Below are 24,076 nucleotides of genomic sequence, written 5' to 3'. Positions count from 1 at the left end.
TCAGTCAAATTTAGTCGACATGCTACGTCGTGGGCATTCTTAGTCTACGTATAGAAAGTCTAGATCAGACTAATTTAGACCAGTTGGTCCTAGTTGATCTATGTTTAAATAGTCTATTAGTCTAATTTAACCTGATTTATAGTAAAATGTATCTAATTTAGTAAGGTTAGTCTTATTTAGTCCAACTTGAGTTAAGTTAGTCTAATTTGGCACAACTTAGCCATACATACTCATTTCGTCCGTACTAGTCTAATTTGTAATTGGTAAATGTAATTCCACTTGTAGGAAGTCTAATTTAATTTAAGTTGTCACAATTCAGTGCAATTTAGTAAACTTGACCTAACATACTTTAGAATTCGCGTAATTGCTCTCAGAATAGTCTAACTAAGTCTAATTAGTCCAATTTGGTCGATAGTTGCAAAATCTTACACCAACTTAGTAAAATTAGCCTCATTTTAGTTTTACTTATTAATCTAATTAATTAGTCTGACTTAGTCAATCACGACATGATAAAATTGGGCTCACGAAAGACCCTAAAATTACAGAATCTAAGATAACTTGACTAAAAAATAAGCACTCACCCTTGCAAAATACACAATCGATGATGGCCTTCCTTGTCCATTTCCTTGCACAGAATAAAACTGTTTAACGACAAAGACAACTCCTCGATTCCTTGAGCCTGCAGAACCTTCAACGCATTGACTAGCTGCAACATAATAAAACAAGCATCCTTCCACGTTTCGTCCTGACTCTGGTTCCCCTTCAGTTTCAGACCGTCACTGTACGACTGAATCGTGTTGACTTGAAGCCACGGCAGTACCGCCACAGTCGCTGCAAGTGAAGAGTTAAACCCACCGAAATCATCAGCGAAGTGGAGTACCTTGAATAAATTTATCGGTTTTCTCCGGGTCCGGAATCAGATCACTGAACTCCGTCACAGGGGTGAGATTGTAAGTCCCCAGAGCTAGAGTACTTGGAGGTACTGCGCCGGTGTTGACCACCAGCGTGACGTGGTGGGTGTTCCACATCGCGTGTTGGAAAGTCCGCGTCCCGACGGTGAGCGGCGCGGACGTCTTGATGGTGAAGTCGGTCCAGCGGAGTTGGAGGAGGGATTTCAACCCGCGGAGAGCGGGCTGGATGTGGCTGGTCTGCTGGATCTAAGAAAGAAACGGTCATTGGAGGAATTTAGTCCAAGGACGAACTTACGTTCTCTAGAACTTGAGCGAGCGCCTCGTGGTTGGCCACGATGACGGCGCCGTAGTTGTCCTCCAGGTTCTTGTGCACGATGCTCCTCCCTTTCCGCGAGCGGAGTTTGTGGGTGCGCCCGTTCTGGATCCAGTCGTGGTCGTCTTCAGTCACCTCCGATTCGCTCCCGTAGAAGCTGTACGGGGAGTAAATCTCCGATTCAGTCTCGCTCCCGCAGTAAGTGAGCGACACGGAGCGTGGAATGTTGCTGTACTTGAAGTAGTCTCCGGAGACGTCGATGCTGCTCTCCGACCTCTTCTTCAACCGCGCAGTCTTCGTCGTCGGACTAAGTTTATTAGGACTAGAATCAGACTCCGGGGAGCTGGAGCGCCCGTTGATGTAATCGTAGACGTTCTCCCCCACGTTGATCGGTTCGTACGTTTCTTGCTTCTGGTCGTGCTCGCGCATACTCGCCGTCCTCTGCGGTTTGTTGGGAACTATCGCTAATCTAACTTCGCCAATGTTGGCGTAGACAGTCTCTGGTTCCTTGCGATTGGTCGCAGCACTCAATTGCTTCTGTTTTTTGAGGATCTCCACGGATTTTGGGGGCGGCAAGTTCGGCTTGGCGTCGTCCAAGTTCCTCGGGGGCGGCGGGGGTTTCTGCTTGGTGTAGTTCTCGTAGTCGTGGAAGTCAGAGTATCGCTCCACGCTGACGTAGTCTTGCTCTTGGGGTTTTCCTCCGATTTCCACCCGCGCGCCGTTGAATTCCGATGGGTGGACTATGACAAGGCGGGGTTTGGGGAGTGGAGGACCGACTTCTTCGTACTTGACCACTTCCATCTTCCCGTCTTTGGTTCCCATGCGGAGGAACTTCTTCAAGGAGAATCGTCCTTTCTTCTCTTTGCCTTTGGCGAGGCTGTCGGTGGAAAGAGAGAGCATCTTGCGAGGTGCGGGTGCTGGGATTTCTTCCTCCCTCTTCTTGTCCTCAACTAAGGAGTTACGGGTGTAGATTTGGTCTTCCGGGGGACGAGGAGCCCGTCTCTTGGAGCCGTTGGAGTCCTGTTTGCACAACACGGTCTTGACGGGCTCCTCCTGGGTCACCAGAAGAGGCTTCCTTGGTAGGACCACGACGGGTTTCGACGGAATTTTGGGTTTTTCGTAAATCGGAGAGTGGAGGAAGGAGTTCTGGGTCTCCAACAGAGGAGGAGGTGTTAACGGAAGCGCTGGAGGCTCCGTCACGGTGTCGGGGTCAGCGCGACCGTCGGGTTCCCCAGCTTGTTCGCGTGACTGCACAAACAATTTCGGGGGCACCGCGGGCTTCTCCTCCTCCTCCTTAGGTTTCCGTACCTTCGTCAATTCGATCTTCGCCGTGGACACCACGGGCTTCTCTTGGTCTCTCTTCAGCGCAGGAGTCCGCGATAGCCCTTTTCCTTTGGTCGCCTTATCGACATTCTCCTTGTTACCATCCGTTGGTACCGCCAAAACAATCTCCTTCTGGGTCTTCTTCCTCCCCATGATCTGAATGGGGTTCTTGCTGTTCTCCAAAGTCTCCGAAATCTCATCAAGAAGCGACTTCTCCGCACCTTCGTCTTGGTTCTTCGTGTACGACGTCAACACCACGCTCGTCTGCTTGGTCTCGGGGACACTCTCCTTATTGCTACTCCTCGAGATGGGAATATGCGAGACGCTCTTGAACTTCTTCGGCGCGTCCTCTCCAAAAGGTGTCACCGACACCATCAACGTCTGTTTTTTCCCAGTGGAGTCCACGATGGGTTTCCCCAAAAGAAGTTGCGAGGTCTTCTTCACTCCAACATCAAACTTCAAGTTCGTCGTATTAAAATCAGTGTTCTCTTTCGTTATTTTCTTCAGCTCCGCTTCACATTCCTCCTCTTCGCTTTCCGCGACGAAGTCATCTTCGCTGGAGTCACCATCATCGTCGGGTTCATCTTCAGATTCCCAGTCTTCTCCTCCGAAGCCGATGATCACCGTGAGTTCTTTCGTGAAGCAAACTGAGCGTTTGGGTTTAGATTTGTTGGAGTTCTTGATGATTCCTTCGACGTTGTCGTTTGAGATTAGAGTGATCGGTTTCGGTTTGGGGCGCTCCGCGTGTTCGTCTTTTGATTTGAAGCAGTTGGAGCAGAGCTCTTTCTTCCAAGCGTTTTGGACAAAGTTCTGGCAGATGGCGGAAGACATGGCTGGGGGGACGTATCTGTAAAAAAGGAAATTTTAATGCCAGTGACAATACGCAGTAGGTTCGAGGGAGTTTGATGTAAAAAGAAGTAGGAATGAGGCGGGAAATTCGAAATATTTTATTGTTGAAAATTGTAGTGCAGCGATTGGGTGCAAATTGAACACACGTATAAATTTTAAATTCTTCTTTCGATTGGTGCAATTTTTTCTACGATCGGGCCAAGTTTTGAGTGTAAAAAATGAAAATTCTACAATGAGGTGCAAAAATTTTGACAAGGGCCTTAACATGGTTACAAAATGCGTAATTTTGGGACAATTGGTACGAATTTTACTTGTCTTAAAGAGAATTTCACGTGGAATTCAGGGGTGTTATCAAATTTGTTCTACGTCCGCAGACAACCGAAATATTTGCACTTGCATTGTTTGGAAAAGACACATCCGAAAATGTCCCTCAATCTTTTGAACTACTACATCGATTCCGATCAAAATTCGTTTGCTCGTAGATTTTTAGCCTTTCTTTCGATTGGTGTTATATTTATCAGGATCGGATCGATTTTTTCTCGTGAAAAGTTAAAATCTTAAAATCAAGTCCAACATTTTTGGCTAGGATCGATTCTATGGCTATAAACAGTGTAATTTTAGCACTATTGCTAGGAAGACCACCTAACTTACGCATAATGTCATGAGGAATACAAGGGTGTACTTAGATTTTTTGTACATCGACGAACTGTGGAGATATTCACGTTTGAATTTATCGAGTGGGCCAACAATTTTTACAACAGTCACATGCGAAAATGTCCTTGTAACTTTTGAACTACTTTACCGATTTAGTTCAAATTTCACACATTTATAGATATGGACGTGTTCTTTTGATTGGTACCATAATTACCAACATTCGAGAAAGTTTAGATGGCGAAAAACGAAAAATTCTAAATGAGATACAAAAATTTTGACCACGACTACCAATTTGCCCAAAAAAGTGCGTAATTTGAGTTCGATTGCTATGAAAAGTACATATCTTACGCAGAATTTCATGAGAAATTCAGTGGTGTGCTCAAATTTTTTCTACGTCAACGGACTGCGGAGATATTGGGGTTTGAACTTATCGAGTGGGTCAACAATTTTTGGAACAGTCACATGCGAAAATTGTTTTGTAACTTTTGAACTACTATACCGATTTAGTTCAAACTTTACCCCTTTAGAGATATTCACGTCTTCTTTCGATTGGTACCATAATTACCTACAGTCGAGCATGTTTTGATGGTGTAAAAACGGAAAATTCAAAGTGAGATAGAAAAATGTTGGTAATAATTACTAATTTGGCCAAAAAATGCGTAATTTAAGTTCGATTGCTATGAAAAGTACTTATCTTACGCAGAATTTCATGAGGAATTCAGGGGTGTGCTCAGATTTTTTCTAAGTCGACGGACTGCAGAGATATTGGGATATTGAACTTAGCGAGTGGGTCAACAATTTTTGGAACAGTCACATGCGAAAATTGTTTTGTAACTTTTGAACTACTATACCGATTTAGTTCAAACTTTACCCCTTTAGAGATATTCACGTCTTCTTTCGATTGGTACCATAATTACCTACAATCGAGCATGTTTTGATGGTGTAAAAACGGAAAATTCAAAGTGAGATAGAAAAATGTTGGTCATAATTACTAATTTGGCCAAAAATGCGTAACTTAAGTTCAATTGCTATGAAAAGTACCTATTTTACGCAGAATTTCATGAGGATTTCAGGGATGTGCTCAGATTTTTTCTACGTCGACGGACTGCAGAGATATTGGGGTTTGAACTTAGCGAGTGGGTCAACAATTTTTGGAACAGTCACATGCGAAAATTGTTTTGTAACTTTTGAACTACTATACCAATTTAGTTCAAACTTTACCCCTTTATAGATATTGACGTCTTCTTTCGGATGATACCATAATTACCTACAATCGAGCATGTTTTGATGGTGTAAAAACGGAAAATTCAAAGTGAGATACAAAAATGTGGGTATAATTATTAATTTTGACAAAAATTGCGTAATTTAAGTACGATTGCAATGGAAAATACAAATCATACGCAGAATTTTATGAGGAATTCAGGGGTGTGCTCAGATGTTTACTACGTTGACAAACTTTGGAGATATTGGGGTTTAAACTTATCGACTGGGTCAACAATTTTTTAAACAGTCACATGCCAAAATGTCCTTGTAACTTTTGAACCACTTTACCGATTTAGTTCAAATTTCACACATTCACAGATATTTACGTGTTCGTTCTAGTGGTACCATAATTACAAACATTCGAGTAAGTTTCGGCGGTGAAAAACAAAAAATTCCAAGTAAGAGAGAAACATTTTGACCATGACTACTAAGTTAGCCATAAAATACGTAATTTGTGTTCGATGGCTATGAAAGGTACTTTTCTTATTCAGAATTTCAAGGAGAATTCAAAACTGTGCTCAAATTGTATCTACATCCACAGACTACGAAGATATTCGCGTTCGGACCTACCGACTGTGTCAAAATTTTTTGGAGAAGTGATTCCCAAAAATATCCTTGTAACGTTTGAATTACTTCACCGATTCAGTTCAGACTTCTCACATTTCTATATATTAACGTATTCTTTCGATTGGTACCATTTTTACCGCAATTATTGCAAGCTTAATTGGGCTAAATAAAAATGTTAATGTGGGGTCAAAAAAAATTGACCGAAATCAATAAAACTGCTGCAGATTCCGTAATTTTAGTTCGATCACTACAAATTTTACTCACCTTACGCAGAACTTCATGGCGAATTCAAAGGTGTGCTTAAATTTGATCTACGTCCGCAAACTATGGAGATACTCGTTCTCGAACTGATACAAGGGCTCAATTTTTTTTGGACCAAACACGTAGAATAAGTCCTTGTAACTTTTGAACTGCTCCTCCAATTTAGTTCAAAATTCACACACTCATAGAACTAGATGCGTTCGTTCGATTCGTACCGCACTTAATGTAATTTGAGGTAAAGAAGGTTGTTGTTTTCTGATTTCTATAAAATGCTCATGCAAATTGATTTCACAAGCAATCCGGCGGAACAGTAGCGCACAAAACCCATGTAAAGACTACTGAAAATGAAATTAATCGCCATCATCACTTCATCTCCCCGATAAAACTCAACATCGGCCATCTGTCGACTCGCCACTTTCCAATTTACAGCAGCTCGTCTCCAAAGCATCACTTACCAATTATCCGTGATACTTTTAAAAGCCCGCGGTCTTGGGTCACGCGACCACATCGCTGGGTCAACTCCACATTTTTATTTCTTATTAACTCAGAATATTTGGGTTAGCAAACCGGTACTTGCATCACAGTACCAGAGCTTCCGAAGTGTCAACGTCAAAATGGGCGAAGATTTCGGTGAAGGCGGCCCGCCGCTTCTTGGGGAAGGCCGGAGGGTTTTCGGCGCCGTCGGCGCCCCGTCGTCCACCGTAGAGATCGCCAGGGAGAAGGTTTTGACGTTTGAAGAGGCGTCGCGGTGTCTCAACACTCTGGGGAAGGACGAGACGGGGAGTCGGTACGCGTACCTGAAGATCACCGCGGTGAATCGGAAATTGACCGACGTGTCGATTATTCTTAACTTCAAGCACGTGCTGTTTGTGGATCTCAGTGGGAACTACCTGACCACGGAGGCTCTGCAGGTGCTGACGACGATGCCGTTTCTCATTCTGTTGAAGGCGGAGAGGAACCGCGTGGAGTCGGCGTCGTTGGACACAATGCACTACCTCCAAGTGCTTGATTTGAACCAGAACCAAATCAAGAATGTCGAGGATATAAACCAACCTCTCCTGGACTGTTTGGAGTTGAACTTCAACGACATTTACACGACGCGCTTCGAAACTTCCAACTTAAACAGTCTCAAGCAGTTGGAGCTGAGAAGCAACTTACTCTTTGAGATCAGCGGCGTTTACCCCCCAAACCTGGAGAAGCTCTACATGGCGACGAACAAAATCTCCGTTATAAACTCGCCGGAATTCGCGAAATTAGCCCACTTACAGGTCCTCCATCTACGAGACAACCAGTTGCAGTTCTTGGACGGCTTCTCCGACAATCTCTTGAGTTTGACATACTTAAACTTGCGTAATAATAAAATCGGGTCGTTCAAAGAGATCCAAAAACTGCAATGTTTGCCGAAATTGGAAGTTCTCATTGTCACCGGCAACGCTTTATTTGGGAGTGAAGAGCTGCAGGTGGGGGAGCAAGATTTTGTCGGAGAAGGTGGGAAAATCAGAGATCCGGCTGTTATTCCACTCCTCGTTTTGCTTCCGAGGTTGAAGCGTGTTAACAAAACTGTTATCTCGATGGCGGATAGGATCGAGGCGGAGGATATGCAAAATGATGTGTTAGAGACGCTTTTGAGTGATAAAGAGAGTAATTATGCAGACACCGAGCGCACGAATAGCAGTGGGATTAAAGACAAGCCAGACGATGAGTAATGGAATTTATTATGGCAATTAGAGAGGGAATAAAGTTGTTGAAAGTTTCGGTTCGCGCTTGATTTAACGGCAAATTGAGCCGAAACTGAGGTTAAGGTTGAGTGGCCAAATTTTGGGAAAATTCTGCACCAATTCTAGAACATAAGGTACCAATCGAAAGTACGTATCAAAGTCCATAAGCGTGGAAAGTTTAAACTAGATCGCTACAGTAGTTCAAAAGTTACAACGACAATTTCGCAATGACTGTTCCAAAACTTTTGGATCCAACACTTCAAACCCGAATATCTCCGCAGTGCACCTATGAATTCACCCCATACAGGGATTGAAACTCAAAGTCCTCGAGCTAAAATTATTAATTCTACAGTCCTTTCCTTATTTTTGGTCAAATTTTTTTAAGCCAACATTGACATTGTCGTTTTTCGCAATAAAATTCGTCCTAAATGCGGTAAAAATGGTACAAATCGAAAGAACACGTTAAAATCTATGAATATGTGAAGTTTAAACTCAATCGGTACAGTAGTTCAAAAGTTATGGAGACACTTCTGAACGTAGCTTCCCCAAAAAGTTTTTGCCCACTTGGTAGGTTCAAACGTGAATTTCTTCGTTGTCCACGGATGTAGACACAATTTGAGAACAGTTCTGAATTCCTCATTCAATTCTACATAAGTTAAGTATAACTCAAAGAGATTGATCTAAAATTGTGCATTTTATAGCCACATTAGTGGTCATTATCAAAATTTTTCTATCTCATTTAGAATTTTCCGTTTTTCACCATCAAAACCTACTCAAATGTTGGTAATTATGGTACTAATCGAAAGAATACGTCTATATCTTTACATGTGTGAAGTTTAAACTAAATCGGTGCAGTAGTTCAAAAGTTACAAAGACATTTTCACATGTGACTGTTCCAAAAATTGCTGACCCAGTCGATAAGTTCAAACGCAAATATTTCCACCGTTTGTCGACGTAGAAACAATCTGAGCACATCCCTGAACTCCTCATCAAATTCTGCGTAAGACAAGTGCTCTTCATACAAATCCAACTAAAATTACGCATTTTATTGCCACATTCTTAGTCATGGTTAAAAACTTTCGATCTCATTTAGAATTGTTTGTTTTTCACCGTCAAAATTTGCTCAAATGTTGGTAATTATGATACCAATTGAAAGAACACGTCAATATCCGTAAATGTGTGAAGTTGGCACTAAATCGGTACAGTAGTTCAAAAGATACAAAGACATTTTCGCATGTGACTGTTTCAACAATTGTTGACCCAGTCGATAAGTTCAAACGCGAATATTGCCGTAGTCCGTCGACGTAGAAAAAATCTGAGCAGACTTCTGGATTCCTCATGAAATTCTGCATAAGACAAGTGCTCTTCATAAGAATCCAACTAAAATTACGCATTTTATAGTCAAATTTGTAGCCATAGTCAAAATTTTTCTATCATTTAGAATTTTTTGTTTTTCACCGTCAAAACTTGATCAAATGTTAGTAATTATGATACCAATCGAAAGAACACGTCAATATCTGTAAATATGTGAAGTTGGAGCTACATTGGTACAGCAGTTCAAAAATTACTAGGGCATTTTCGATTGTAAGTGTTCTAAAAACTATTGGTTCAGTCACTAAGTTCAAACGCCGCTATTTCCGCAGTCTGTAGATGTTAAAAAAGTCTGACCACACATTTGAATAGCTTATTAAGAACTACATTAGAAGTGTGCATTTAAGAGCAATCAAACTAAAATTACGTAATCAAAAGCCATATTTTCAACAATACCTAAAATTTTTGGACCTGACAGTAAAATTTTCATTTTTTGTAGGAAAATTGCGGTCCGATACTGGTAAATATAACACCAATCGAAAAAACGTGTACAAATCTATGAATAAACAAACTTTTAAGTGAATCGGTGTGGTAGTTCAAAAGTTTGAAGAATATTTTCGAAAGAACACATCCGAAAAAATTTTTACCCACTTGAAAATTTTAATCGCGAATATCTCGGCTATCTGTAAGCGTAGATAAAATTTTAATACGGCCCTGAATTCCTAACGAAATTCTGCGTAAATCAAAATATAATTCACAGCCAACAACAGAAAACTATACATTTTATAGCCATATCAGTAGGTCTAGTCAAAATATATGCACTTTGCATTAAAAGTATTATTTTTCATAGTTAAAACGTCCTTAAATCCTAACAAACTGGTACCTGTCGAAAGAACGCATCAAAATCTACAAGCGTTCAAAGTTTCATCTAAATTCACACAGTAGTTCTAAAGTTATAAAAACATTTTCTAGCGTGAATGTTCCAAAAATTTTTGACCCACTTGAAGAGTTCACAGCCAAACATCTCTGCAGTCCGAAGGCGTAGATGAAATCTGAACACATCCCTAAATTTTGCATAAAATTCTCTTTAAGGCAAGTGAAACACGTAGCAGTTGATCTAAAATTAAGGATTTTATGGCGACATTAATAAAGTTTCTCAAAATTTTTGGACATCACATTACCATTTTCACTTTTCGTAGCCAAAAGTCGCTCGAATTTTCTTACACATGGTACCAAGCAAAAGAAAACACTAAAATCTATAAATGTGCTAACTTTGAACTAAATCCGTGCAGTAGTTCAAAAGTTACAACAAATTTTTTGATGTGACTTCTACCAAATATTTTGGGCCAATTGATAAGTTTTAACGGGGACATTTTTACAGTCCGTGATTGTAGAAGAAATTTGAGCACACCTCTTAATTCCTCATAAAGAACTACCTCAGATCTGTTCATTTCACAGCAGTCGAGCTAAAATTACAAAACTTATAGCCATATTTCTGACCATGCCTAAGATTTTTGAACCTTACATTAAAATTCTAATTTTAACTGGAAAATCGCGGTCCGATCCTGGTAAATGTAGCACCAATCGAAAGAACGTGCGAAAATCTATAAGTAAATTAACTTTTAGGTAAATCGACACAGTAGTTCAAAAGTTACAAGGACATTTTACAAAATGAACGTTCCAAAAATTTCTGACCCACTAGATGCGTTCAAAACCAAATTTCTCCGCAGTCCGAGGGCGTAGATGAAATCTTATCATTTCCCTAAATTTCTCATAAAATTCTCTTTAAGCCAAATGAAATTCAAAACAGTTGATCAAAAATAAGAGAATTTATGGCAACATTAATGACCTTAGTCCAAATTTTTCGACGTCACATTAAAATCTTCACTTTTTTCTACTCAAAACTCGCTCAAATCTTGGTAATATGGTATTGTACCAATCGAAAGACAACACAGACGACACATAAACGTGCAAACTTTGAACTAAATCGGTGCAGTAGTTCAAAAGTTACAAAGTGAATATATGATGCGATTTTTCCAAAAATTTTTGGCTCAGTCGATAAATTCAAACGCGAATTTTTCCACCGTCTGTCGACGTAGAAACAATCTGAGCACGCCACTGAACTCCTCATGAAATTCTGCGTAAGACAAGTGCTCTTCATAGAAATCCAACTAAAATTACGCATTATATTGCCACATTCTGAGTCATGGTTAAAAATTTTCTATCTCATTTTAAATTTTTTGTTTTTCACCGTCAAAACTTGCTCAAATGTTGGTATTTATAACATTAATCGAAAGAATACGTCAATATCTATAAATGTGTGAAGTTGGAACTACATTGGCACAGTAGTTCAAAAATTACTAGAGCATTTTCGAGTGTAAGTGTTCTAAAAACTGTTGGCTCAGTCGCTAAGTTCAAACGCCGATATTTCCGCAGTCTGTAGATCTGACCACACATCTGACCACACATTTGAATTGCTATTAAGAACTACATCAGATGTGTGCATTTAAGAGCAATCAAACTAAAATTACGTAATCAAAAGCTATATTTTTAACAGTACCCAAGATTTTTAGACCTGACATTAAAATTTTCATTTTTTGTTGAAAATTGCGGTCCGATACTGGTAAATATAACACCAATCGAAAGAACGTGTAAAATTCTATGAGTAAACAAAGTTTTAAATGAATCGGTGTGGTAGTTCAAAAGTTTGAAGGATATTTTCGAAAGAACACATCCGAAAAAAGTTTGACCCACTTGAAAATTTTAATCGCGAATATCTCGGCTATCTGTAAGCGTAGATAAAATTTGAATACGGCCCTGAATTCCTAGCGAAATTCTGCGTAAATCAGAATATAACTCATAGCCAACAACATAAAACTATACATTTTATAGCCATATCAGTAGGTCTAGTCGAAATATATGCACCTTGCACTAAAAGTATTATTTTTTATAGTCAAAACGTCCTTAAATCCTAACAAACATAGTAGATATCGAAAGAACGCATCAAAATCTACAAACGTTCAAAGTTTCATCTAAATTCACACAGTAGTTCTAAAGTAATAAAAACATTTTCTAGCGTGAATGTTCCAAAAATTTTTGACCCACCTGAAGAGTTCAAAGCGAAACATCTCTGCAGTCCGAAGGCGTAGATGAAATCTGAACACATCCCTAAATTTTGCATAAAATTCTCTTTAAGGCAAGTGAAACTCGTACCAGTTGATTTAAAATTAAGGATTTTATGGCGACATTAATAAAGTTTCTCAAAATTTTTGGACGTCACATTACCATTTTCACTTTTCGTAGCCAAAAGTCGCTCGAATTTTGGTAGACACGGTACCAATCGAAAGAAAACACTAAAATCTATAAATGTGCTAACTTTGAACTAAATCGGTGCAGTAGTTCAAAAGTTACAACGAATTTTTTGATGCAACTTTTACCAAATATTTTGGACCAGTCCGTGGGCGTAGAAAAAATATGAGCACACCTTTTAATGCCTCATGAAAAAGTACCTCAGATGTGTGCATTTCACAGCAATCGAACTAAAATTACGTAATCCATCCCCAGATTTTTGGACTTGACATTAAAATTTTCATTTTTTACTGGAAAATCGCGGTCCGATTCTGGTAAATGTAGCACCAATCGAAAGAACGTGCGAAAATCTATAAGTAAACTAACTTTTAGGTAAATCGACACAGTAGTTCAAAAGTTACAAAAACATTTTACAAAATGAATGTGCCAAAAATTTCTGACCCACTAGATGCGTTCAAAGCCAAATTTCTCCGCACTCCGAGGGCGTAGACGAAATCTTACTATTTCCCTAAATTTCTCATAAAATTCTCTTTAAGGCAAATGAAATTCAAGACAGTTGATCAAAAATAAGAGATTTTATGGCGACATTAATGATCTGAGTCCAAATTATTCGACGCTACATAAAAATCTTCACTTTTCCTCCCAAAACTCGCTCAAATCTTGCTAGGTGAGGAACCAATCGAAAGACAACACCAAAACTTATAAACGTGCAAACTTTGAACTAAATCGGTGCAGTAGTTGAAAAGTTACAACGTGAATTTTCGCCCAGTCGATAAGTTCAAACGAGAAAATTTTCGCAGTGGAGATAAAATGGGAATGCGCTCCTTTATTCTCCATGAAATTCTGCGTAAAATGAGCCTAACTTACAAGGTGTGATCAAAAATTATTCAAAATGTTTGTACTTCATATAATCGCATTAAAACGTCCAAGTGGCCTTTGGTATTAGTTTTGTTGGCAACACTGCTTGTCACATCAAACATTCAATCACGTGCTACTCTAGTTATTTCCGCATCAACACCGCAAGCCCGTTTTCACGTCTGAGAATACAACTAATAACACTCACATTAATCCATTTGAAGCAAAAGTCCAGTTGATATCTGCAACAGAAGACCACAATTTCAATGAATCCCATAAACTCGTCTCACAAGAAGTCGCCGCTAAAAGGCGAAGCCACTTCCCATAGAACAAACAATTCATAAAAGTTTGGTTTTAGCCTTTTGACCTCCAGAAGTCACTAACCGTGCTTTCTGTTGTAATAAACCACAGTGGTCAATAACCAGCTACTCTCGAAGGTTCAATTAGATATTTCTCTTGCGAAAGAAAATGTGGAAAATCTGTTATCACCTCGTTAAAGTATTAAACATTCACACTATCGCCAGATCTGATTTCTTGTCGTCCTTGACGCAGAAACGACTTCCGGGTGTAACAGGGGTGCCAACAGATTTCACATTTCGGTGCCGTTTTTGTGGTACGAAAGGTAAGACAAGGTCGGGATAAATCGCCATAATCTGATTGAAACTAACGGAATTGAATTCCAATTGAGTACCGTATGTAGACTTCAGCAGGTGTGTCTATCGGTAATACCATATTTGCGGTTGACCGTATTGTTTTTTTATCGATTACACTTGTCGTTCCATAATTTATGAATATGGGACAATCAAACAGGCTCTGAAACTTCAACGTATGTTGGTAACACTGCCCGTTGTGACAGTTTGAGGTTATGACACCCACCCAAATTAAACTAATGAAAATGCGTACCAAACAAGCTTCTGTTATTCACACCATTTAAATGCAATTCTTGCAAAACTGTTGACATTTATGTTTACAATAAGTCATGAAAAGAACTGCCGGTTTAATTCCAACCAATTACTCAGTAGGTGAATGTAAAATTCCGGCCTTCACGCTAACTAGTGAATTCTTAGTGGGGAAACAACTAATTTTCACTCTCCAGAAGCGGAATCTCTGCTTTACTGTTTAAATTGAATAACGACGAAGGTTTTCGTTTTTTCTTCCTGCATTCTAATAGGCAAAAAGGTGTGCTTTGTTTTAAAAACAAGCGAGCACGAGTTGGTCGTGGTAAGTCAGAAATTGTTTAATGTAGATCGTGAGAAGCGTGAATTAACTTTTGTTTTTATTAATATTATTACAGTCGGAGGAGGCTTTGGAAGGCATTAATGTGATGATTTTGAGGTTATGCTGAAAAAACAGAGCCTACTAAATTTACCACAACTTGACCGAAATCTGAATATTCTGAGAAGACTCGGAACTCTGGAATTGTGTTGGTAACGCTGGTTCGACTTATAAAAATGTCAAAAATTACAAAAATCCCAGAATCTGATGAACGTTCTAAGAAGCTTTCAATTTAAAAATTAATTGGTAGCACTGCGTTGACACTGTCACGTTGTTTCACACTGATTGGTTCAAGTCAAAAAAACACAAAAAAAAACAATATTTCAGTCATAAAATATTTTGAATTTAAAAGCACTTTTACAATAACAAAAGAAAAAAAGCACAACCCACTAAACGATGCTGTTCAATTATAACAAAAAACAAACGTAGACTCAATCGACGTATTTTCAAAATTTGTAAATTGAAAGTTTTGAATGCCCCAAAAAAAGAACTACAAACTGCAAAATTTAGAGTTCTCTCAAAGTTCCAATATAACCAAAAGTAAAGGAAATAAAAATGAAAAAATAAAATGTAGACTCGATTATGTTAATTTTTTAAATTTTCAAAATTTGGAACGTTTAGAATAAACCATTCAAAGTTAAGAATAAATAAACTGAAATAAAAATTGATGCTTGTAAGAGTTCACCAACTCAAAAATTTAATAAAAATCGAGAAAACAAAAACAAAAGAAATTCAAAGATTTATCAAGACATAATTTTCAATTTTCTTTAATAACAAAACAAGAATATTTCGAATTTTAAAGGTCCAATTTAACAAAAAAATTTAATTTAAAGATGATCAAAAAATAACAAAAAAAAAACGAAAAAATAAACAAAAATATAAACATAATTTTAGAAATTTTCCAAAATAATAAAAATTCGAAAACAAAAGTGCTCGAAATCAACGAAATTTTAATAAGTTTTTCATATTTAGAAGTTGCTTCAACTAAAAGTAAACAGAAATAAAATCGAAGAAAAAAAGAAATGTAAACCCAATTATGTAAATTTTTTAAAATTTCAAAATTTGTAAAATTTGTAATAAATAATCGAAATCAAGAATTTTTTAAAGCTGAGTTGTTGCTGTTAAAGGTTCACCAGGTGTTAAATATAATAAACATCGAGTTAAAAAAAATATATTTAAACCTAATTTTCAAAATTTTTGAATAACCAAAAAATTAAATAATCCGAATTTTAAAGGTCTACGTACACTCTAATTTAACTAACAAAAAGTTTAAGTTAAAGATGACAAAAAATTAACAAAAATGTATACACGATTTTAAAAATTGTAAAAATACTAAAAATTTGAAAACAAAAGTGCTCAAAATCACGAAGTTTTCCAAATTTAAAAGTTGCTCCAACTAAAAATAAACATAAATAAAAAAGAAAAAAACACAAATGTAAACTTGAATGTTAATTTCTGAAAATTTCTAATTGTAAAATGTATAATAAACAATCAAAAATAAAGAATGTTTGTAACATAAAATAAAAATTGCTGCTTTGAAGGTTTACCAGTTCTAAAATTTAGTAAAAATCGAAAAAAAAAAATTTAAAAATTCACCTAAAAATCATAATTTTAAAAAAAATTTGATTAACAAAAACATCAAATATTCTGATTTTTAAAAGTCTAAGCAAAAAATAAAAGAAAATCTAAATAAAAATGGAAACACAATTTTTAAAAGTTTGAAAATAATAAAAATTAGAAAACAAAAGTGCTCAAAATCACGAAGTTTCCCAAATTTAAAAGCTTCTCCAACTAAAAATAAACATAAATAAAAAAGAAAAAAACACAAATGTAAACTTGAATGTCAATATCTGAAAATTTCTAATTGTAAAATTTATAATAAACAATCAAAACTGAAGAATGTTTGTAACCAAAAATAAAAATTGCTGCTTTTAAGGTTTACCAGCTCTAAAATTTAGTAAAAATCTAAAAAAAAATTAAAAAATTCACTTAAAAATCATAATTTTTAAAAAAATTTGATTAACAAAAACATCAAATATTCTGATTTTTAAAAGACTAAGCAAAAAATAAAAGAAAATCTAAATAAAAATGGAAACACAATTTTTAAAAGTTGGAAAATAATAAAAATTAGAAAACAAAAGTGCTCAAAATCACGAAGTTTTCCAAATTTAAAAGCTGCTCCAACTAAAAATAAACATGAATAAAAAAGAAAAAAACACAAATGTAAACTTGAATGTCAATTTCTGAAAATTTCTAATTGTAAAATTTATAATAAACAATCAAAAATAAAGAATGTTTGTAACCTAAAATAAAAATTGCTGCTTTTAAGGTTTACCAGCTCTAAAATTTAGTAAACACCAAAAAAAAATTTAAAAAATTACCTAAAAATTTTAATTTTTAAAAAAATTTGATTAACAAAAAAAACAAATATTCTGATTTTTAAAAGTTTAAGCAAAAAATAAAAGAAAATCTTAATAAAAATTTAAACTCAATTTTTAAAAGTTTGAAAATAATAAAAATTCGAAAACAAAAGTACTTAACAAAATTTTAACAAATTGTTCATATTTAGAAGTTGATCTAACTAAAAAAAAATATGTTGAAAAAAAAATCATTGTAATGCTCAAAATCTTTAAAATTGTAGTTCGAAAAAAAGCAAAGAAACGGAATTTTTAAAGAATTCACTAGATTTGGAGATCTAAGCAGAAAAACATGAAAAGCATTCAGAGTCTAATAAGTAAAAGATGCCTTTAAATACCAAAAAAATGGAAATAAAAACAAAAATGTACCAAAGAAATTCTTTAAATTCGAAAAGAACATTGCTTAAAAAGCACGAATTTTTAAAAATTCGTGGTCTTTGGAAAATAAAAATGTGTTGGTAGCCTTGGTTTGACACTTAAAGGGTATGTTTTCCACCACGACTCAGCCCAATCAATGAATTTGGAAATTTTTTAATGAAATATCCCCAAAAGCAGAACTGCCAATCTACAAAAACAAAAATTAAAACTTTAAGCTGGCATTGAAATCTTAAACTGTGACTGTCTTTCTGGTTTGACAGTTTGCGGTTGTCTTTTTAACGAAAAAACGGACTAAAAAATGGACAACTTTGACAAACGGAAAATTTAAAAAATGTATTGTCTGAACAATGTTCAAAATTTAAAATTTGGTAGTTCTGATTTGCCTCTTTGAGTTACGTTTCCACCGTCAGTCAGGGCCGCCAACCCAAATATATCCAGAGCCTACTAATCCGAAACAATTGAATCAAAACAGCTCACAAAGGTCACTAATAAATCGCCGTCAAAAATCCAAAGCCTACTCCTCGTCCATTACCCTATTAAATAAACCATCAAAACCCAAATCCGGAAGACATAAAATACGTTCAGTGCGGTTCATAATCATAAGGAAAGTTGTCGGTTCCACCTATCGTAGCCTTGAACTTCTGAATACAACCTACCAACTTGCTCTGGGCTAGAAAAGTCGATAACGGAATTGTTATTATAAATGCATGGTCAATGGCAACTTGATTAAATTAACATGCTATTGTCACCACGGTAATAGCAACCTGTGAAAAAAAACAACAGCCTACTATGGAACAACAATTAGCACGTTTTTTCTAGTCTACTTATATGAACGTCCCACATAAAATGAAATAAAAATGAAAATTAATTAATTTCGTTTCATAGAACCAGTTTAGAAAGAGTCTGTCATCGTCTCGTCACATTTCTGCAGCTTTTCCTAATTTTTTATCAACAAATTGACGTGGAAAGAAAAGTTTGTTTTTGCCGCTAATGTCAAAATAACAACATGTGTGTACTTTCTAAACAATTTTGGTTATTAGATCACCGAATTCCACTATAAACATCGTTTTGTCGACGCTAATTAGCCATTAAATGCTTTCAGAGCTTATGGAAAAGTATCTCATTCCCTGCACGCATTTAACTTCCATCGATATTTCTCACATTTTCGAAGAAAGTCCATTCTTCCAATGCGAGCAATTAATTGTGCAGTAAAAGAGAAGGCACACTATGAAAGTAATAAATAAATAAATTTAGAAACTTCTTTTTCATGCAAAACGTGAGCTGCACATCGTCCCATAAATCAATCTAAATAAATTACTTGCGTTTTCACTCTTTGTCGCAGGACTACCAACACACTTCTCATTGAACCGTGGCTGCAATTAAAAACTAATAAAATGAAGAACTTAATTTCAACAATAAGTTGTTAGTTTTAATGAGGCGGAACGGCACACCCTCGTTATTTTTACCCGTCTTAAAATACCCGCAGTCTCGTCGTGTGACAAAAATAACGTTGGTAGCCCTGCAACGTACCGTGAAACCCACTAGAACGGATATTACAGATTTTCACTATGGAAAATATACTTTTGAAACTGATACATGTTGGACATATCCGGCTCAAATGGACCGGATCGCTATGGAGTAATCATAGCCAACTTGAGTCTAGTCGGTGTGACCTAACAATGCAGCCAACACAAACGCGGTCGGTAGGCGGTATTGCCATTTTTGTTTAAACGGGAATTTATTACATAAAGTAAAAACGAGTTAACATTTAATTATGGTAAATGCTTAAGAATGGTTACATCACAACTAACCTCTCTCTAGTTTCCGCAAACTTTTTCTTCAATTTTTTACAGTTGGTGCATTCTTTCTTACCCAGTTATCAAGGGAAGTATAAATGAAACCGACAAAATGACTTTTTATGTTTATATCCGCCACTTTTATTGACATTAGTTTCCACGGATGACTTCATTGAGATTTCCAAACATCCCGTTAAAATGCATTTTAATTTAATATTTTATTATCTTCGTGGATAATCTCGCCTTTACCTACTCTACGGCTAGTATTTCATAATTTCTACTTATTATATGCGGTTTATGATAATTAACATCTTTCCTAACATTGGCAAGACCTTGCGGGAAGTTATTATCTGTGGTAATGTTTCTTTGATTATTACAACGAGAAAATTAATCTTGAAATATAAAAAATCGAGTTTCTAACGTCAGACTTTCATTTACGTGTTTCACTTTTAGTCCTTGTCACATAAATACACAATTTCGGGTTACAGTTTTTGTTACAAAACCGAAACTCTAAAATTCGTTATTGTTTAAATTGTTTTAATTTGACATAAGCAAGTGATTTTAACCTCCAATTTAAATGCAGAAATGTCGTTCGGCTTCCTCTTAGATTCAAATTGCCATAATTTTGGGTTTTCTGGTGCAAAAAACACAAAAAACAAACGACATGTGCAGTTACTCACTTGTTGACACGACAGTATTGCCAACATCAAATAAATCTTTTATCTGATTATTTAAAAAAATTCTAAATGTCAATCTAACGGTAAAACAAATATAATAAAAAAAATAATAAAAATCTTTAAAATTTGAATCCAAAAACCGCAGTTTAGAGGTCCAATTATTAAGCTTGAAATTTAAAATTGTGTTGGCAGCTCAAATTTGACACATTGAGGTTATGTTTCTTATGACAGAGGTGCTGGAACAGGGCTACCAACACTTAAAAAATGGTAGTCTGTTACAAACGCCAGTCTAAGATTTCTAAAAGATTTCAAAAAGCAAAAGAAAAATTCAAAAATTTTAGTGCCCAAAATCTCGGATTTTTAAAAACGTTTTCCACTTTTAAAGCATTTTAGAAACTACTCAAAAAAATTGAAGGAGGCTTGGAAAATAAAATAGTGTTGGTAGTCCTGATTTCAAGCTATGACTCTGACAGATGAACGAATGAGGGTGTGTTCAACAAAATCCCGAAATCACTAAATTTGCAAAATTTTGAATATAACATTTTAAAAAACCAAAAATACCAACTAGTTTTGAAAATATCAAAATTTTTCAAATTTAGTATCCGAAAAATGTCCAAAATTGGAAATATTAATGTACGTGGCAGAAAACAAATGAAAACAAAATTTCAAAATAACTAAATTTGAAAAATTTTGGTCAAAATGTTCCAAAAAAAAAACAAAAACAGAAGTACCAACCCACAAAAACAGAAGTACCAACCCGCAAAAACAAAAATGGTACGATAATCGTAGTTTTCAAAATGTCAAAATGTTTGAAAATTCGTATACAGAAAATGTCCAAAATTACAAATAATAATGTACGTAGCAGAAAAATTTCGATTAGAAAAAAAAAAGAAAAAAACGTAAAATAGAAAATTTCAAAATACAGTCGTGAACAAAAATTTTAGTCGACAATGTCACTGCTTTGACATGTTACATGCTAACTTGATGCTTGAATTATTGCTTTCTACAGTATTTCAACTAAATACCAACCCACAAGAACAAAAATGGCATGATCATCTTAGTTTTTACAATCTAAAATTTTTTGAAGTTTTAGTATCCGGAAAATGTCCAAAATTACAAATAATAATGTCCAGAGCACAACAAATACAAAAAAAAAAACAAAATCGAAAAATGAAAACAATTCCAAATATGTATTCCCAAAAGTCAAACACAAAACTACCAATCCGCAAATACAAAAATCGTAGTTTTTTTCATATATGGAAAATGTCCAAAATCACAAATGTACGTAGTATTAAAATTACAATTAAAAAAAATGGAAAACAGAAATAAATAAATCAGGGAAATTTTTTTAAAATACAGTTGTGAACAAAAAATTTTGATCAAAAATGTCACTGTTTTGACATGTTCCCTGTCAATTCTTGCCAAATAAACGCTTGAATGTTTGCTGTCGAGTGTATTTTAACTAAATTAGAAACATTTTGAATAAAATATCCCCAAAAACCAAAATCAGAGATACCAACCCACTTTAGTAACCGGAGAATGTCGAAAATTACAAATATTAGTAGGTATACGTAGCAGAAAAATTACAAAAAAGCGGAGAATAGAAACAACTGCATAGAAATCATAGAAATTTTCAAAATACAGTCGGCAACAAAAAATTTTGGTCGTCAAATTTCACTATTTTAAAATGTTCCATGCTAATTTTACGCTAGAATTTTTGCTGTCGACTGTATGAAAAATGTTGGTGCGTTTCATGTAATTCCAAAATAACTAAATTTGCTAAATTAACTAAAGTTTTGGATGAAATATCCCCAATAACCAAAAACAGAGGTACCAACTGGCAAAAAAATAGCATGATCATCATAGTTTTCAAAATATCGAAATTTTTTATGTTCAGTTTTCGGAAAATGTCCAAAATTACAAATATTAATAGCACAAAAATTACAAAAGAAAAGAATAAATACGAAAAATAGAAACAGAAATCATGGAAATTTTCAAAATACTGTGGCGAAAAAAAATTTTGGTCACTGCTTTCGCAAATTAGATGTTTGAATTTTTGCTGCCGACTGTATTTTAAACATTTTGAACCAAAATACCATAAAAATAGCAGTTTCCAAAGTGTCAAAATTTTTTAAATTTGGTATCCCGAAAATGTATTAAATTACAAATATAATCTAGCAAAAAAAAACAAAAAAAAGTAAAATGGAAATCATGCAATTATTTAAAATCCAGTCGCAAACAAAACATTTTGATCGTCAATGTCACTGCTTTGACTTCTTCCATGACAATTTATCAACCAGCATTTTTTGTAGTACTTTATTTAAGTTTCAAGTCTTAAAATAACTACATATTTTTTATCAATATTTAAAGCACTTTAATAAGCAAACTTTCTAAAAACGATTTGGAGGTCTAAGAAGGCTCTGACTATTGTAATTTGAATAGATTTGAACACAATGGCTCAATAATGATCATCGTAATGTTCTAAATTAATTAAAAAAAAATACTTTTAAAATCCGAGGTGTTCAGATTACAATCCAAGCAGCTAACAAATTTAAAATTAAAGTGGTAACTCTGATTTGATCATTGAAGAACGAACTTGCCAAAAAGGCAACCTAATAAAAGTAAACAAAATTGTTATTATTAAAAATCCCTAAATGAAACCTAGCTGTGATTGGTTATTCAAACGATTAGTGGCTTTCTAACGACTACATAAGTACACATAAGAAATCAGTTTGCTGGTGTTTCATTGGTGTAAATTGACGGAAATTTCAAGTTTTGACCAATAAGAGCACTTTACTTAAGAGTATTATTTACTAGGCCATTCTGTATACACAAAAGTCGAGTGGTTACTTAAATATAAAAAAAAAGAATTTGCTAGCGTCTCATTGGTAGACTATTTAGATATTAGCCAATCAGAAGCCTGAAGTTAAAAACAGTGACAACAAAAAAGTATAAAAAGGCTTGAACACATCCAAGCTCCCCAATTTAACCAATGGGACCCCTCCAGTCGCAACATGCAAATTTAAGCGATTAAAATTCCCTAGTCTAGCCATAGACAAAAATAAGAAATACTTATCTCCGATAGACGGAGTCCAATGACCTTGCGGGCGTGAATATGTAGGTATTTACAGTTGACTGGCTCTGGCAATAATTCTGATCACCATTTACTTGTTATGTTGTATATTGCATTAGTTATGCCTCTTTTGTTACCGCCTATACCATATCAAGTCAACATTATTGTACTCACGTACTGAAATACATACATGTTGCGGTTGGTATTACTGTACTATAATGAATGGTACATTTGTAGTTGGTACAACTGTTGAATACATTAAAAATAAGCACGCCCTGTATATATATATATACACCTGTCGGAGTAGAAATCATTTTCCATACAAGTCCAGATTTGATGAATGAATTAACGCATGACCTACTCTAACGTGAAATCTGAAATTATTTGCTCTGATAAGATTAGTTTCCGCGTTTTGCGCCGACTTATTACTATTATTATCGTGGACGCACACTTTGGCGCTTTCCAATTTTTTTTTGCAAAACTGCGGAAAATTGCATTCCGTTTCGTCATATTTGCAATTACAACCTGAGGAGATATAAACGTGACATTATGTAATTGCGCTAACAAAAGTGAATCAGACGTTTCGTAATCGAGTACGAAACTGTTCGGTCTCGGGGGTAAAAACGCGCTTTTTCCTCTCGGCACACAAATGGGGATTTTTTGTGGAGGCCCTGGGAATGCAAGAAGCGGTAGATAAGAGTTTTATAGACCATCGTTATCGCGTTTCTTGTCAATAAACAGATTGATAGTGAAGTAAATTGTGTACTTTTCTATAATTGATTGTTCGTTAATTAATTAATTAATTAATTAAGAGCGAACAAAGCACGTGCGGCTCGCCGTATGGTAGGTCAGGATCTCCCAACTGAAAGAGATTACGATTGCTCACTTACCACTGATAAAAATAATCCAAAGTGCGCGTCGTCATTCAAAAATCCGTGAATTTCCGACGCCTAAAAGAACAACACAACACGTCTGCACTCAACACTTGACGCCCTAAAAATCCACTTCCATACTTCCATCACATCACAAACAGTTGTGCTCTCAAGTCCCTCTATTCCATTCCATCCACTCCCACCATCGCCGTTCCTATATGAATAACTCTGTACATGCCGTAAAAGAAAGAAAT

The 24,076-nt window shown here is 35.6% G+C and overlaps 2 protein-coding genes across 3 annotated transcripts in view; one reads left to right on the top strand and one right to left on the bottom strand.

Annotated features, from left to right (window-relative positions):
• Positions 1-24,076, bottom strand: part of LOC148176598 (uncharacterized) — a 27,135-nt gene extending 3,059 nt beyond the window's left edge. Inside the window, exons 1-5 of one of the 2 annotated variants that reach the window (XM_088034920.1) lie at positions 23,841-24,076; positions 13,543-13,576; positions 1,207-3,394; positions 881-1,157; positions 582-831 (exon numbers count right to left, since the gene is read on the bottom strand). In XM_088034920.1, the coding sequence (XP_087891046.1) occupies positions 582-831; positions 881-1,157; positions 1,207-3,378 (2,699 nt within the window). In that variant the 5' untranslated portion in view covers positions 3,379-3,394; positions 13,543-13,576; positions 23,841-24,076. Of the gene's footprint in view, positions 1-581; positions 832-880; positions 1,158-1,206; positions 3,395-13,542; positions 13,577-14,237; positions 14,320-23,840 lie in introns of those variants that run through there. The other variant, XM_088034919.1, reaches the window with a different exon arrangement.
• On the top strand, positions 6,756-7,847 carry LOC148176599 (leucine-rich repeat-containing protein 23-like). Its single transcript, XM_088034507.1, has one exon. The coding sequence runs from the start codon at positions 6,756-6,758 to the stop codon at positions 7,845-7,847; it is 1,092 nt and encodes a 363-aa protein (XP_087890633.1).

This window comes from Gnatocerus cornutus, chromosome 4 (assembly GCF_029298725.1).
Source record: "Gnatocerus cornutus isolate USDA-ARS CGAHR chromosome 4, icGnaCorn1.1, whole genome shotgun sequence".
NCBI classification, from domain to species: domain Eukaryota; kingdom Metazoa; phylum Arthropoda; class Insecta; order Coleoptera; family Tenebrionidae; genus Gnatocerus; species Gnatocerus cornutus.
Note: the sequence above shows the minus strand (reverse complement) of the source record. Positions and strands in the feature narration are given on the sequence as shown.

What these genes read in the sequence shown, in the direction of transcription:
- LOC148176599 (XM_088034507.1), top strand. Translation starts at nt 6,756, where the DNA reads ATGGGCGAAGATTTCGGTGAAGGCGGCCCGCCGCTTCTTGGGGAAGGC.